General features: G+C 38.1%; 1 protein-coding gene across 1 annotated transcript; it reads left to right on the top strand.

Moving 5' to 3' along the window:
* The first annotated feature begins 307 nt into the window (after positions 1 to 307).
* On the top strand, positions 308 to 14,860 carry FGB (fibrinogen beta chain). The gene is made up of 9 exons (XM_043969873.1): positions 308 to 453; positions 727 to 756; positions 4,855 to 5,049; positions 7,741 to 7,924; positions 9,603 to 9,830; positions 10,760 to 10,873; positions 12,038 to 12,163; positions 12,476 to 12,761; positions 14,197 to 14,860. The coding sequence occupies exons 1-9, from the start codon at positions 352 to 354 to the stop codon at positions 14,426 to 14,428; spliced, it is 1,497 nt and encodes a 498-aa protein (XP_043825808.1). The 5' UTR covers positions 308 to 351; the 3' UTR covers positions 14,429 to 14,860.
* The last annotated feature ends 1,974 nt before the right edge of the window (positions 14,861 to 16,834 follow it).

Raw genomic sequence — 16,834 nt, forward strand, 5'->3', positions numbered from 1 at the left:
TCTACACTTGGGGAGAATATTCGGAAATTTTTTTATTAGCAAATCCAAATTATGGTAACTGGAAAGTGGTACACATTTTTTCCAAGAAACTCTTCATTTCCCTTAATCTTTCCAAACTGGAGGATTTGCAAGAGCTTTTGTGGGGCATCTAAATTAGGCCATCAGGGGGAAAGGGTCGGATGACAAGAAAATAAGGCTTGCTGGGAAGATGTTGCTCAAGTGTTTAAAATGATTCAGCCAGCAAGATTAAATATTAACTGGAGACTCTGACTACTTCTAAAATCAGTTCTACCAAACTGCCTAGCATATATATAGGACTGAAGATCTCACTCTCAGATCCATTCGCAAAGGATGGTTACGTGGGTATTTTCAAAATCTTCTGCCATGAAACGTCTTTTGCTGCTCCTGCTCTGCATTTCCGTAGTTAAATGCGAGTCAGACTATGATGAAGAGGTAGTTATTGTAAAAATATTCACGATATTTATATTAATGGAATTAATATAAGTTCCGATGAACTGTACATAATGTTATATAATTATATATGCATGCTTATTTTTATGAGAACTAAAATTAATTCATTAGTAAATTTTATAAATGAAATAGAAATAATTTCATGAACAACTTTATTTCTAAAGTTTTCATGAAAAATGTGATTTATATAAAAGAAAGGTCTTATTCTTCCTGTTTTATTATTTCTTCCTGACTTTTCATCTCTCTTTTCTTTAGGGAGATGACAGAGATGACAGGCCACATAAGGTAAGATATGCTTTTGTCGTTTACTTGTTCTATTGTATGTTAAGACTTTAGGATGTTATTGATAAGAAAAATTTATGAAAATGTATGGAATAGAAACCAGAAAACTTGAGTACAAGAAACAGACAAAATGTGAGCAATGAGTCTATAAAGTTCACCTGTCAATGAAGAAATACAGTATTTAGCAACAGAAAGAAAAGGGTAGTTGTGATAATCCATAGTAATTTAAGAAAATAGACTCATATTAGAAAATGAATGCTATAATCCCCATTAGTATAAAAGCAAATAGCTTAGTCTAATTCATCTATTTATAAAAATATATTTCATTTAAGTATTATATTTTAAGTCATTTGATCAGTCAAAATTCAGGAATAGGTTAGAGGGAATTTATAAAGCCAAAATAACATTTTTGGCAAAACCTCTTGAGATAAATTCAAAAGCCAGTTTTATTATCCTTATTTCAGAGATGAGGATAATCAGCAGTAGGGATAGGAAAGTGACCTCTTTAAGATTCTTTAATGAGTTAGCATTAGGACCTGAAGGAGAACCCAGCATTTTTATGTGTCATCCTATTAAAAAGGCACTTTTGTGGGCAGCTAGGTGGTACAGTAGATAAAGCACTCACCCTGTATTCAGGAGGATGTGAGTTCAAATCCGGCCTCAGATACTTGACACTTATAGCTGTGTGACCTTGGGCAAGTCACTTAACCCTCATTGCCCTGCAAAAAAAAAAAAAAGGCACTTTTTCTAGTTAATTTGATTCATGGAATCGACTGATCTGGAGGTCAGGCTTCCATGATTTTTTTTTTACTTGAATTATTTAGATAGTTATATTCATTGGTTAAATTAATTGATGCTATAATTGTGAAATCTATACTTTATTTTGCACTTTGCCACTGAGGCCTCAATCTCACTAGCCCATATTAGTGTTACTTTAACTTAAATAAAAGCATAAAATTATTCTAATTCAAAGTCTTTCTAGCGAAAACTGGTAAGATGAATCTCACCACATTCCTCTGAACAGGGCAATATGAGTTCTATAAGATGCTTCAGTACTGGGGCAGCTAGGTGGTGCAGTGGATAAAGTACTGGCCCTGGATTCAGGAAGACATGAGTTCAGATCCAGCCTCAGACACTTGATACTACCCTGCAAAAAACAAAAACCAGAAGATGCTTAAGTACTTCGACAGTACAAACAGACTATGCCCTATTTTTTTTCCATGCAGTGCCTCCTACGATTTGTTGTATAAATTAAGTACTTAAAATACATGTAGAATAAAGGCACGAATGACATTACAGAACTGATTGATTATTCAGTGGCTTCTGTGGTCAAAATACAATGAGTTCTGGGGCAGCTAGGTGGCGCAGTGGATAAAGCACTGGCCCTGGATTCAGGAATACCTGAGTTCAAATCCGGCCTTGGACACTTGACACTTACTAGCTGTGTGACCCTGGGCAAGTCACTTAACCCCCATTGCCCTGCAAAAAAAAAAAAAATACAATGAGTTCAATTGATGCACCTTATTACACTTAATGAAGCTTTTGTGGAATGATATAGTTATCAAGAGATACAGGTCTGAGCTAACGTTTGAAGACTCCTATTTTTTTCTTCTTTCTTGTTACTGTGAGAAGCAATTACCTTTCAAAGTTAGCAAATACTTTCAAGTACAGTATAAATTCAGAGTTGGCTTAAACAAGAAAAATCATTGTCTTTCCTCCAAATAAAGTCACTAAGGCAGCAGATCAGGGCTGTCACAGAATAGCTTAGGAAAAACATTTTGATGGTAGACCATAACACTCAAGAATCGAGAAAACTGATGATCATAGGAGCTAGTGTTAGCTATATTTAGTGAACTATTTCTCTTCAAATATTTAGTTATCCCACATTATATTCCACATCCATATGTTAATAAGTTGGTCCTTGATAAAGTTGGCCCTAATTTTAAATATATTACACACATCTGAAAGTGTAGCGATCATGTATGGTTACTTAGTAAATAAAATGGGCTAAATGGCATTGTTGACAGAACAGAGTCCTCACCACTTACTAGGGGATTTCTAGTATTTTAGATTTAAATAATTGGTCTTATTGTACCTAGAAATACTTTCTATTTGACTATTTATAGAGGTAGCTGATGTGTGGGACTTTGTTTGCCTAGTATATTTTGCCTAAGAGTTACCTCATTTCCAATAACAACATACCCAGTTGGTCTGTGTCAACTTGAGCTGAACTCTTAATTTTTCTAGGCCTGCATCCTCAATTTCAAGAGAAGGAAGTTCAATTTAACAGATACTTATTAAGCATCAACTAAGTGTAAGGGGCTGGTAATACAAAGAAATAATATAGACCTTAATAGGAGGGAAACCCTTTTATACAAGTTAATTATGGTACAAAGGAGAGTCCTATCTGTGCAAAGGAAAAATCCCGATGAAGTCCTCTAAGAAGTTTGAAGAGAAGGGGATAACTTTCACTTAGAATTGTTAGTAAAAGGATTCTTGGAGGAGGGGAGCATCTGAGTCATCTAGGAAGGAAGGAAGGAAAGAACAAGCTTCAACAAAAAGTGATAACTGGACGAGGGCTGGGGGAGAGAAAGGAAGCCTTATTTCATCTTTTTTTCCAATTAACAACAATTTATTTTCTCTCCCTCAAGGGGAATCTTTTCCAGGGCTGGGTTATGACATAAGCAAAAGCATAGAAAAATGGGCAGAGGCCCAGAGGGTAAAATGAGAATGCAAAACAAAGAATTTCACTTTGGTTGCAGTTCAAACTACAGGATAGGAAATAGTATGAGGTAAGGTGCAGGAGAGAGGTTGGAACCAGATCATGGAAAGCCTTCAGTGTCAACATCAGAACTTTACATTTTAGACAGTAAATGATTAAAGTCACTGAAGGTCTTGGGGTGCCACGACATGGTCAGAGTAATGCTTTGGGAAGATTACTTAGTCAGTGGTGTGACAATGGTCTGGAACCATGAAAACCCTAGGGGAGGCTCTTACAGTAATCTCATGGAGAAAAGATCAGAGCCTGAAACAGGGAGTCATTGCAGAGAAAGAGAAAGCTGTGAACAGTATTACAGAAGCAGAATCATCAAAGGACGGTGACCGATTGAATGTGTGCAATGAGGATCTGAATCTCAGTAACTGAAAGGACATTAATACTTTGAACAGAAATAGAAAAGTTAGAGGGAAGCACAAACTTGAGAGAAAAGATGGGTTCAAGGGGCAGCTAGGTGGCGCAGTGGATAGAGCACCAGCCCTGGATTCAGGAGGACCTGAGTTCAAATCCGGCCTCAGACACCTAACACTTACTAGCTGTGTGACCCTGGGCAAGTCACTTAACCCCAATTGCCTTACCAAAAAAAAAAAAGAAAGAAAAGATGGGTTCAGCTTTGAAGATGTTGGATTTGTAGACCTGGTGCAAAATCCAAATGAAGTTATCTAATACCTAGTTGTAAACATAGGACCAAAATGCAAAATGTTTGGTAGGGTTGGAAAAATAGATTGTTTGAAGTCATGAGTATAGAAGTGATTTTTGAAATAATAGGAATGGATAAATTCAACAGAGAAAGGGGCCAAGAACAGAACTTTGGAAAACATTCATATTTAAGGGGTAAGAAGAAATGGAGCCAGCAAAAAGAGACAAAGAGCAATCAAAGGAGTAGGAGAACGAACCATGAGCACAGCATCACAGAAGCCAAAGGAAAAGAGGAAGGAGTGGTTATTAATGTCAAGTGGCACAAAGAGGTCAAGGAGGATGAGGACAGGGTAAAGGTCACTGGATTTAGCATTAAGGAAATTAGTAGTGACCTTGAAAAGAACTGTTTCAGGACAGTGATGGAGACAGAAGTCAGGCTGCAAAGGATTGAATAGCAATTAGGTAGAGAGTAAGTAGAAGCAGTGTAAACTGCTCTTTCTCAAAATTGGATAGTGAAGTAATGGGGGGAGAGACAAAAGGGGTCCCTGATATACAAAAAAGTCAAGAACTGCTAGACCAGATAGATCTTGAAGAGTTCTTTGCAGCTTTAAAATATTATGACTCTACGACTATGGATCTTTCCCCCCCCCCCCCCCCCCCCCCCCCCCCCCCCGTGTTTCCTGAAGCCTGCAGTGGATGCTCGGAGTCATCGACCAGTAGATAAGAGAAGGGAATCAGCTCCATCTCTGAGACCAGCTCCACCTCCCATCAGTGGGGGAGGGTACAGAGCTCGTCCCTCACAACCTCAGTCTATTCAGCAGAAGAAATTGGAAAGAAAGGCCCCTGATGCCGGAGGCTGCCTCCACGCTGATGCAGATATGGTAAGCGGTCAAAACCATTGGTAAAATTGGGCGTGGCCAGTGAGAAGAAGCAGTGGTGGGCAAGGGGCTCAGTGCTAATGAATTATATCAACGGCCCTCATTACATTAAGGATTTTGCTTCATTGCTTTCTGTTTTATTATCAAATGCTAGAAATGTTCCTGCTTCTGCTTCTGCATTTTTATAGGAATCCCAACTGAGTGATACAACACAACAGGAGCCCAGAAATTCAGTCCTAAAGATTTCCTGGTTTTGTCACATTTAAGCGAAATGCTGAGTTTGCTATTTGATTGGAAAAGGAGAATTAGTAAGAGGAGGAGAAGAGAGTTTCAGTGAAATATTTTTCTAGAATACACAGGAAAGAGCAGGAGAGCAGTTTTATTGCCATCGGGTTAAGTTTCATACACACTGAAGAAAACGATGCACTATATGAGTGTGCGGTTTCATATATAGTCCTGTTCTTTGTGTATTGAAATGTTCATTTGTTTAGTTCATAATAAAAAGAACAAAATTTAAATAGCAAGTTGAAAATAATCTATGGTTTCTCTCTGCCCCCCCCATGGTATATTAAGGGTCTTTACCCTTTTAACCTGGTGGTTAATACCTGTGCAAATTTATTGTCAAGATTTATATGATATGGGGGGCAGCTAGGTGGTGCAGTGGATAAAGCACTGGCCCTGGATTCAGGAGTACCTGAGTTTAAATCTGGCCTCAGACCCTTGACATTTACTAGCTGTGTGACCCTGGGCAAGTCACTTAACCCCCATGGCCCCGCCAAAAAATATATATATTTATATGATATGAAAATAGCTTTGTTCTTGATTTTATAGATAGGTGTGTCATAGGAGGATCAGTTGAAGAAGCTGAACTAGAGATGGAGAGCCTGGGGAAAAGAAAACTAAAAGGGCCATGTACTTGAGAGCAATCACGCGGTAGAAGGACTGGCCCTGGAGGACAAGCCTCAGAGCAATAGGTGGAAGTGGAAGACGTGGATTGAGGTTTAAAGTGATAAAACTAAAAAAAAAAACTTAAAAAAATAACTAATAACCAACCAACCAAACAAACAAATAAATAAATAAAGTGACACAACTTCTACCAATTGGAGTTCTTCAAGCTTAGAGTAGGCTTCCTTCCTTGGGAGGTAGTAGGTTCTCTCTCTTGAGGTCTTCAGAAGAGCATTGGGCAGCTACTTCTTGTGGATACAGCAGAGGGGACTCCCATGTAGCTACTATTTTGACTAGATAACTCCCGGATCCTTTAAAACTGGGACTGATCCTATGAAGCTGTCAGAGTTTCTTTTATTATTTTTTTAATAAAAGTATTTTATTATTTTCCAATTACATGTAGAGATAGTTTTCAACATTTGTTTATATAAGATTTCCAATTTCAAAATTTTCTCCCTCCCTCCACTCCCTCCCCCGCCCCTTCCCTAGACAGCAGGTAATCTGATATAGGTTTTATATATATAATAACATTAAACATATTTCTGCATTAGTCATGCTATAAAAGAAGAATCAGAGCAAAAAGGAAAAACCTCAAAAAAGAAAAACAACAGGGCAGCTAGGTGGTGCAGTGGATAGAGCACACTGGATTCAGGAGGACCTGAGTTCAAATCCAGCCTCAGACACTTAACACTTACTAGCTGTGTGACCCTGGGCAAGTCACTTAACCCCAATTACCTCACTAAAAAAAAAAAAAAAGAAAGAAAAAAAAGAAAAACAACAGCACCAAAACCAAAAGAAATAGTATGGTCCAATCAGCATCCATATTCCACAGTTCCTTTTTTTTTTTTTCCTGGATTTGGAGAGCCTTTTCCATCATGAGTCCTTTGGAACTTTCTTGTACTGTTGGATTGGTGAGAAGAATCTAGTCTATCACAGTTGATCAACACATAATGTTGATGATACTGTGCACAATGTTCTTCTGGTTCTGTTCATCTCACTCATCGTCAGTTCATGCAAGTCCTTCCAGGTTTCTCTGAAATCCTCCTGCTCATCATTTCTTGCAGCACAATAGAATTCCATTACATTCATCTACCACAACTTGTTCAGCCATTCCCCAATTGAGTCTGCTTTATTATTGAGGGGAAGGATGGAGCATTCCAATGTGTTTATTTTATATTTTAAAGAGTCAGACTTAGAACTAGCAGTCATATTTTTAAGCCAGCGTAACCTGCTGGCACTATCTATATGTGAAAGCAGCCAGGTAAATGTAGGGACAGTGGCCTCTTTGGCTCCATGGTCTCATCCAACAATTATATCGATTCCTTAGTAAGCAGAAGATCAAAAATGTACATCTCTACTATTCATATTTAAGAAAGCTTACAATAAGCAAATTCTAAAGATTTCTTCTTTATGTAAGACTAACTTCCTGACTTGCAAATCCATAAGGTAAAAAAGCTATCATTTCCTTTAGAGAGTGCCTAAAATGAGCTTTGATGATAAGACAGTTTTTATTTCTGGTGTTTCCTAACAATCCGCTCCTTGGAGACCAACAAAAATGATAATATTTTCATATTGCACCTACATGAGGTCAATATTGTGTCTGATCTTTTTATTCTTTTAACTAAACATTAAATTAACAGCTACCATGCCAGAGAGATCCATACTGTTTTGATAGAAGGCCCTGTCTCAAACGCCTCATCTAAATGCAGCAAGGGGATTACTACTACCCATCCTTTTCTTTGCTTTTAGGGAGTGTTGTGTCCAACAGGATGTGTGCTGCAAGACACGTTAGTGAAACAGGAGAGAACTGTGAAAGCCAATGTTGAAGACCTGGGAGCTGAAGTGGACTCCTTTGCTCAGAGGACTTCTAGCAACTTCCAGCACATGGGGATCCTCAAGGATGTGTGGGCAAAAAGACAGAAGCAAATAATAGGTAGCTATAATTTCTCTTCTGCCTTACACTAACAAATGAAAGTTGGGGGACAGTCGTGGTTGGACATGTTTATGGGTGGGAGAACTTGGAGGCAAATCCCAGTTCTACCGCTCTGTGACTTTGGGCGTATCACTTCATCTCTCTGGGCCTCAGTTTCCTCAACTGCCAAATCAGGGGACCGGACTAGATGATCATGAAGGTGTGGGGGGAAAACACCCCTCAGAAAATGGGAACAGCTTCTGCTAAACCTGTTGGTACTATGCCTATTCTTCTTTCTCACTTTCTTGCTGCTAGCAGTCTCCCTCAACCCTGAGGGAAGTCATCCCCTAGGCTTCTCACGTTCAATATCTGCAAACATTTGCTTCCTTTAATTCACCTGAGACAAGATCACACTTCAAAGGCTTTACTCAGTAATGAAGGAAAAGATAAAAATGCTATCCAATGAAGGATTTTGATATAGGAGGGGGAAAATCCCTCCTTTATTTTAATCTTCTCTGATTTTTGTCTGCTATATTCCTGTCGTCTCTGAACCTGTATCCTGGCAATAACCTAACCCTTCATATGTGCTTTATTCTTCTCTTAAGTAAATGAAATTCGGATCCCTCATATGTAATGTCTCAGTCTGCCTAAACTTGGACTAGTCCGTTGGGCATTAATGACTGAGACATTTTAAAGCCATAGATCTCACCCTTAAAGTGATTCTTATACAAGAGCTGAAAGGGACCTTAAAGGTCATCTAATCCTACCCTCTTATTTTACAGACGGGAAAATTGAAGCTCTGAGAGGTTAAGAGAGTGACTTACCCAAGGCCATATAGCTAATAATTGGCAGAACCATGATTCTGACTTGGGCCCCGTGACTCCAAGTCCAAGGTTCTTTTCCTGTACCATAATGCATCCCTACCTATCCTTAGGAACCAATTGTCCTGAAGCCAGTGTAGCCTCTGATTCCTCCCACTCTATCTCCATTTCTGTTGGTCGGTAGTTCTGGGTCATTTTGCAGAACTGGACAGGGTTATATGCATTGTGTCCAGTTAATATTATCTCCTTCTCAGATCTACCCACTTATGTTCTCAGGTGATATTTAAATTGGTCCCCATCTAAAACTTTAGCTCACAGTTTGTTTGAGACCAGCAGTGGTATTTTCTGGGAAGAATTTTTCTCTTATTCCCTGCTACCTTTATTCCCCAATCCATCTGCTTTTCATTTTAACTCAGAAGACGGTACATATAGCTTCTTAGAAGGGGAAATATATCAAGCTTTTCAGTCTTCAGGAGGTTGAAAATCAAAGGTAGAAAATATGGATTCTGCATTTTCTACAGTTCCTGACAAAAGACAAACTTCAGTTAATTCTAATGGATGGTCATTTTTATTGAGACTTGGTACTAATGGCCGTATTATAATAGTTCATTATTACATGGATTCAGATAATATCGCTTCTCACCCCCCACACCCCCATTCAACACAAGACCATGTATATTAAAGGCCTGATTGGCAGGTTAAGTTTATGGGTAGCTTTTAGTCATCTCTCTTCATACCCATCTTTTACAAGATTTCAGTGTAGTCAGCATGTAACCCAGTGTCTGACACATGGTACATACTTAAGGAAGTGCTGGTGAACTTGAATTTAAACAAAGGGAAAACAATGACCTTTGCTATACATTTTATTTTTTTAACAGACAATGAAAATGCAGTAAATGGGTTTTCATCTGAACTGGAAAAGCATCAAATCTACATCCAGGAGACGGTGAACACTCATATCCCAAACAACCTCCGAGTGCTTCGGTCGAGTCTAGAAAGCCTAAGAAGCAAAATACAGAAATTGGAAAGTGATGTTTCAGTTCAAATGGACTACTGTCGCAACCCATGCACTGTCAGCTGTAGCATCCCAGTGGTTTCAGGCAAAGGTATATAAATAAGCATCATCAGACCGTAGGACCTACCCTGCTCCATTTTTCCAGCATGGGCTAGTTTGTTCTCACAAAGCCTGGTGTTCCTCCTCTCCTGAGGACTCACCATACTGGCTCCAGACTTCATGAAGATACCAGATTGGTTTTAGTCCTATTACAGCTCAAAACTCCCAAACTCAAGTAATCAACTAGTCTCAGCCACCCCTTAGTAATGACTACAGGCTTGTGACAGCATGTCTAGCTTATATATTGTTCTTAAATAAAGATAGTAGAAGTATCTTGATTACCAGTATTATAGGCAAGTTTATCTAATTACTTAATTACAATATCAAAAACCAGGGAGACAGACACACTGTTGATTTTTTGATTTTTTGCAACAATCCACTTGCAAATACACACTTTTTTTTTTTTTTTTTTGCCGGGCAGTGGGGGTTAAGTGACTTGCCTGGGGTCAAACAGCTAGTAAGTATCAAGTGTCTGAGGCCGGATTTCAACTCAGGTACTCCTGAATCCAGGGCCAGCACTTCAACCACTGTGCCATCTAGCTGCCCCCAAATACACACTTTTTAAATAATAACCACTTGTTCTTTTAGATGTATCATCCATATGAACAAAAAATAATTATAGCATTATAGATTTAGAGGTAAAAGATATCTTAGAAGCCACCTAGTCAGCTTTCTTCATTTTATAAATTAGGGAACTAAGCCTCAGGGAGGTTAAATGAGTTACCCAAAGAAATTTATTTTTTCTTTTTTATATAGTTATCAGTAATGATTTTTAAGTTAAGCTACTGTGAAGTCAAGCCATAGTTTTCTTTCCTAATTTTTCACATTGTATATAATAATCTCTAGGTAAGATATAAAAGTTATACATTTTCTTAAGATAGCTAAATTCCTTGCATAACTTGTGTCATTATATGTTTTCAGAGTGCGAAGAAATTATTAGGAAAGGAGGTGATACATCTGAAATGTATCTCATTCAGCCTGACGGTTTTGTCAAACCATATAGAGTTTATTGTGATATGAAGACAGAAAATGGAGGTAAGTACATAGTTCTGTGAAAGTTTTTTTGAAGTAATCATGGAGTAAAATGCATTTATGTTAACAATGTGATGTTAATGTTTATAAGACGTAGGTCTAAGTATTGTAGAAGTTTTAACAATTTTAAGCTCTTGTCAAGTTGTAGATAGGGTTAAATAATTATGATATTGGAAACTATCCAGTTTCAAAGTATCATTAAGTACAACTTTGGTATGACAGGATGATCACTAGGATGGGATAGTTAACTTTTACCAAAGACCCTGAAACTTGTTTTTCTTTAAACATTACTGTAAGACTGACTTTTGGGGCAGCTAGGTGGCGCAGTGGATAGAGCACTGGCCCTGGAGTCAGGACTACCTGAGTTCAAATTCGGCCTCTGACACTTAACACTTACTAGCTGTGTGACCCTGGACAAGTCACTTAACCCCAATTGCCTCACCAAAAAGAAACAAACAAAAAAGACTGACTTTTAATATTTACTCGATTTATTATGCTCAAAGGATCTGAAATTTCCTCAAAGTGATTCTAACCATATAGAATGACAGCTCATCTACCTATGACTCAGTAAATAAATCCAAGGGACCCTCAAACATTAAATGATTTGCCTGGGTTATGTAACTAGATGCAGAGTTTGAATTTAGAATTTCTTAACTTCAAGCCTAGGATTCTGCCCACTATTCCATGTTTTCCCAACTATTATTATGTCAGAAATAAGCTGAGTCCTACATAATTATGTTCTTATGTCTATCGTTCTATCCCAGAATTTTATAATCTACTACTTTGAATCTATTTTTAAAGCAATCTTTAAAATATTTCAGTTTTGCTTATATTATGATTTTCTTATAAAGAGAAAGACTTTTGCCAAAACTTTAAGTTTCTTTTAAAACTTCATTTTACACCAATTTCCCCGAAGATGTACAATGCCCTTGAATTTTTTTGTGCCCTTGAATACAATTATATGTTTGCTATTTTACAAGGATCAGAGCTTGGTTTTTAAGGATGTATTTCATTTTATTTTAAGTATTAACTTTTAAGTTATTTTCAATAACTTTTGAGCACCTACTCTTGATGGGTTTTATGTATCAATCATAAAAGGATACAAACTGTGAAGAAAATTATGTTAATTCTTAATTAACATAATCTTGGTTTCTTTCTCATCACAAGGATGGACAGTAATCCAGAACCGTCAAGATGGTAGTGTTGACTTTGGCAGAAAATGGGATGCATACAAAAATGGATTTGGAAATATTGCAACCAATGAAGATGAAAATAAATACTGTGGGTTACCAGGTAAAATTTTTATCAAAAATCAAAGAACTTTTTTCTTAACATTTCTTTTTTTTTCGTTTTAAAGAATGTGCTTGTCAACATTTTTACTACTCATCAATCCACTATCAGATATTACTTAAATATAATTGTCTCTCTATCATTATATTGGCCTTTCAGAAACCATCCTAATCATCGGGCATTTACTGTGAGTTTGTCAGTATTGGATAAATTAAATTTTCATGGGAGAAAGAAAATTACAATCAGCTGGAACAGAAATATTGGTAGTTTTCAAATATTTTAATATTAATGGGGTTTTTGTATTTTAACTTTTAGGTGAATATTGGCTTGGAAATGATAAAATTAGCCAGCTTACCAAAATGGGACCCACTGAACTTCTGATTGAAATGGAAGACTGGAAAGGTGATAAGGTGAAGGCTCATTATGGAGGATTCACAGTACAGAATGAAGGCAACAAATACCAGATCTCTCTTAGTAAATACAAAGGAACTGCTGGCAATGCCCTGATGGATGGAGCATCCCAGCTGGTGGGAGAGAACAGGACCATGACCATTCACAACGGCATGTTCTTCAGCACCTATGACAGAGATAATGATGGGTGGTATGTCTACATTCATTCTTCCTTTGAAACACAGCACTCACCATGTCACTGAATCACTAACAGTGAACACACATGTTCTGGCTAGAGATGGTCCCTTGTATGTTCACATCACTCATGCTTCAGAAGGAATCCTATTGGTAATCAAATGTTTAGAACAATTCCAATATCTCTGGTAGTCCAATACAGGCATTCAGCCTATCATTCGCTTTTCCAGTAGCCTAAATAATTCTGCAATTTATTGTTCCTTTAAAGAATGATGAGGTTGCTACTCCCTTCCTGACCTTGTAATATTAGGTTCATCAGTGCAATTCTCTCCCATCTTATTACAGAACAAGAAAGACCTCTGGTTCCTCATTGTAGGAACTGGAGAAAAGAAAAACTCCCCTACATGCCTAAATAGAGCAACCTTTCTGGAGCATCACTGTGTCCATGAATTACTCTATACCCCGAAGGCAGACATAGCTGGGAAGAAGAGAACAGAACTAAGTAAATGCCATGTGTAGACAATAATTCTTCAGGTTTCATGGGTGGCTCCTTTCCTTGTGTTGCTGGTCAGGAAGTCAGATGTGATGGAAGAGGGAGAATCAACAACAGAATCTTGCTCATCATTACCGTACTCTTTGTAGAATATTTTAAACTTCAGCTTAGGAGAAGCTATTTGAGGTTGCCGGCAGAGCCATAACTAGGATGATGTGAGCTTTACCCCAGAGCATGGACATTTCTAGGGGATGGACAGCATCTACAAACCTTGTGTCCAAAATAATTCATCTTAGCACATAGCAAGAATAATTCATTAAAACAAGAAGTCAATTTCTCCCTGTCTGGTTGGCTCTATTGCTACTCCAGCAGTGGCCTCACCGTGCCCTTGGGTCTTTCACCCAGAGGACCTCATGTGCAGCTCTCCTGCCCCTCTCCCAATAAATTTGTTTTAAAAAGTTGGCTTCAGGGCACACTGTGCTTTTACTCAGGCTGTGCTTCATGAAGTTTGCTCCATCCAAGTCCAGCATTATGCTCCATGTGGCTTTGGTTGCTGTAAATCTTGTTCCCTCTCTCTCCTCAGGAGCAAAAAATAGTACATTCTACACAGTCACCAAACCTGAAGTGTTCATCTTTGAGATTCCAGGTCATCGAGATGACCACAGTCTAGTGGCCTAAAAAAGAATTTGCAGAACAATACCAAAAAATCAAATGCTGCTTTGTCTTTACTAAAAATAAATCAAAGCAAAAAACCAGGGAGAGGAAGGGGAAAACTCCTGGAATTATGCATCTCAAAATGAAAATAATTTTTCACATAGACTTTCTGACACATCAACAGTTTTCTTTCGGACTTAGCAAATGAACACAGAATTCTCCTTCCTCCATATGATTTCTGCTTAATGTGTGGCATTGATAGAATTCATGTATTACAATTAACTCCTAATATTTCTCCTTTCAGGTTAACTTCAGATTCAAGTAAACAGTGTTCCAAGGAAGATGGCGGCGGTTGGTGGTATAACAGATGCCACTCAGCTAATCCAAATGGCAGATACTATTGGGGTGGCCATTACAGCTGGGATATGGCAAAACATGGCACAGATGATGGAGTCGTATGGATGAATTGGAAGGGGTCATGGTATTCATTGAAGGGGATGTCTATGAAGATCAGACCATTCTTTCCACAACAATAGTTTCAAAAACCAATAGATTTCTTTTTTTTAGTCTTCCCACATGGGACAAATTTTTTTATACATTATTATCAGAGTTTTCCTTCACATATTGGAAGCAAACCTCCCACAGATTATAGATATAACATAAATTGGAAAAGCTATTTAGGATAAAAGCCATTAAATACTATATAACCTTCTTTGATACTTTTGATTTGTATTTTTTGTCAAGAAACTACTAAAAGGAAAATTGGAGAAACAGAGTCATTTATAAATTTCAATTTTACCTGGTCATGAAAAACATTAAAATAAGTGGAGAAATGTTATGTAGTTGTGAAAAATCTGAGGCAAACTTAAAGCTGATGTTAAAAACTCTTCTTTAAAAATTATATTTATTTATGCAAAGTTCTGTGAAAGTTTTCCAAAGATATGTTCATTAAACACTTTATACTGCAATAAGTAAATGCTTTCTTATTTCTTAGCACATAGAATCATAGATTTCCAACTGAAGTGCTCTCAGAGGTCATCTGGCCCAACACTCTCCTTTTGCAGATGAGTAAACTGAGACCCATTGAGGTCAAATGTATTGGCCCAGGTCACACAGCTAACAATCGACAGAATCACATTTCCAGCCTAGGTCCTTTGAAATCCAGTGTGCTTTCCAGTGTACCACACTGCTGCCGCTCTGAGCTTAATGACTCCGGTTTTATTTAAGAAAGGAGGATTCAAAACTTGAAATACTTAGTCTAAACATTAAACATTTGAAAATCAGAAATTACTATTTTCTACTACATTGCCAGGGGCAGGGGGAAGGGGGGGGTGGAAATGGGGGGGGCAGTTTTAGGTCATCAGGGCAACCTAGAACTTTGCTGGGCTTGTGTTTTGGAGGTAGTCCAGTTGAGGTTAACCTTAGACAAAACTGTTAAACAAAATTTTTTTCCTTCTCTTTACCAGCCTTGCTTTCAGCATTTCTCTCTTACTGCTCTACCTCTTATCCCCACCCACTCATTACCCTAGGTGGTACCTCCCTTACCTAGCACCTAGATTTTAGCACTATTAGGCTCACTCTTCTAACCCTCGATGCCACTGAAATTTGTTCTACATATCCTTGGAGCCAAAGTACGGGGCACAAAAGCAACTGACCAGCTACATGGCCAAGAACACCATGGTCATTGAACTAGGCACTGATTACTACTCCAAATAGTCCAGATTTACAAACCAAACACGAACTGAGCCCACAATCCAAAGTTCAGGACTTTATCAGTTACCCTTACATCATCAGTTGGTCCCGGTGGGCCCAACTATGCTAATCAGCACATAAAAGCAACAGAAACTGAAATCCAACCCAACCAGGGATCATTATCACATACCCCTTTAAAAGACAAGAGAATTGAGGGTGAGAGAGATTAAGTAGTTTGACAATGGCATACAGCAGTCAAAATCAAAGCTAATGTGATCTCAGAACCACATATAAAGAAAGAATCATGTTCTACATTGGATAACACATTCTAGTAAGCACATTGACAAGCTGGACAGTGTTAAGAGTAACCAGGATAATAAAGGGACCTCATGATCATACTATATGAGAATTCCTTGAAATAACTGGAGATGGGGGCAGCTAGGTGGCACAGTGGATAAAGCACCGGCTCTGGAGTCAGAAGTACCTGAGCTCAAATCTGGCCTCTGACACTTAACACTTACTAGCTGTGTGACCCTGGGGAAGTCACTTAACCCCAATTGCCTCAAAAAAAAAAAAAAGGAAAGAAAGAAAGAAATAACTGGAGATGTCTTACTAGCCTGGAAAAGATTTAAGGGGAACATGATAGCTATCTTCCAATATTCAAAGGGTTTGCATGTTGAAGAAGGAACAGACCTACTTCTGGGTCCTAGAAGACAGAATTAGGAGCAGGGCTGGAAGATGTAATAAGATTTAAGCTTTATATAAGAAACACTTCCAACAATTAGAAATATCCCATACTAGAAATGGGCTACTGGCTGCCTCAGGAGATATTTGTCATCCCAGCTCATTGGAAGTCATTGGGTCTTCAGTGAAAGAATGGATTACCACTTGTAGACATGTTGAAGAAAAGATTCATTTCAGATATAGATTGGACTAGAAAATCTCTAGGATCATTTTTAATTCACACATTCTATGATCTTGTGACTTGCCCAGGTTCACAAAACTATTGAATGGAATTAGAATCTAGCTCTTCTCTGTCCAAGTCTAGTGCTCCTTCTACTATGCCAAACTACTACTCTTTACCTATGATATTGTAGACGTCATTAACATTTCTAGATTCACCCATCTCAACAGAAGGTCCCTAGCCCTTACTCCTAGCTGCATTAGGACAATTGAATTCCATTCACCTCTTCCCTTTTGGGAGGAGGAATCCCAGTGCTCCCTGCATATAGTCAGAACTTCCAGTTCAG

The sequence above is a fragment of the Dromiciops gliroides genome, chromosome 6, assembly GCF_019393635.1.
Source record: "Dromiciops gliroides isolate mDroGli1 chromosome 6, mDroGli1.pri, whole genome shotgun sequence".
In the NCBI taxonomy this organism is placed as follows: Eukaryota; Metazoa; Chordata; class Mammalia; order Microbiotheria; family Microbiotheriidae; genus Dromiciops; species Dromiciops gliroides.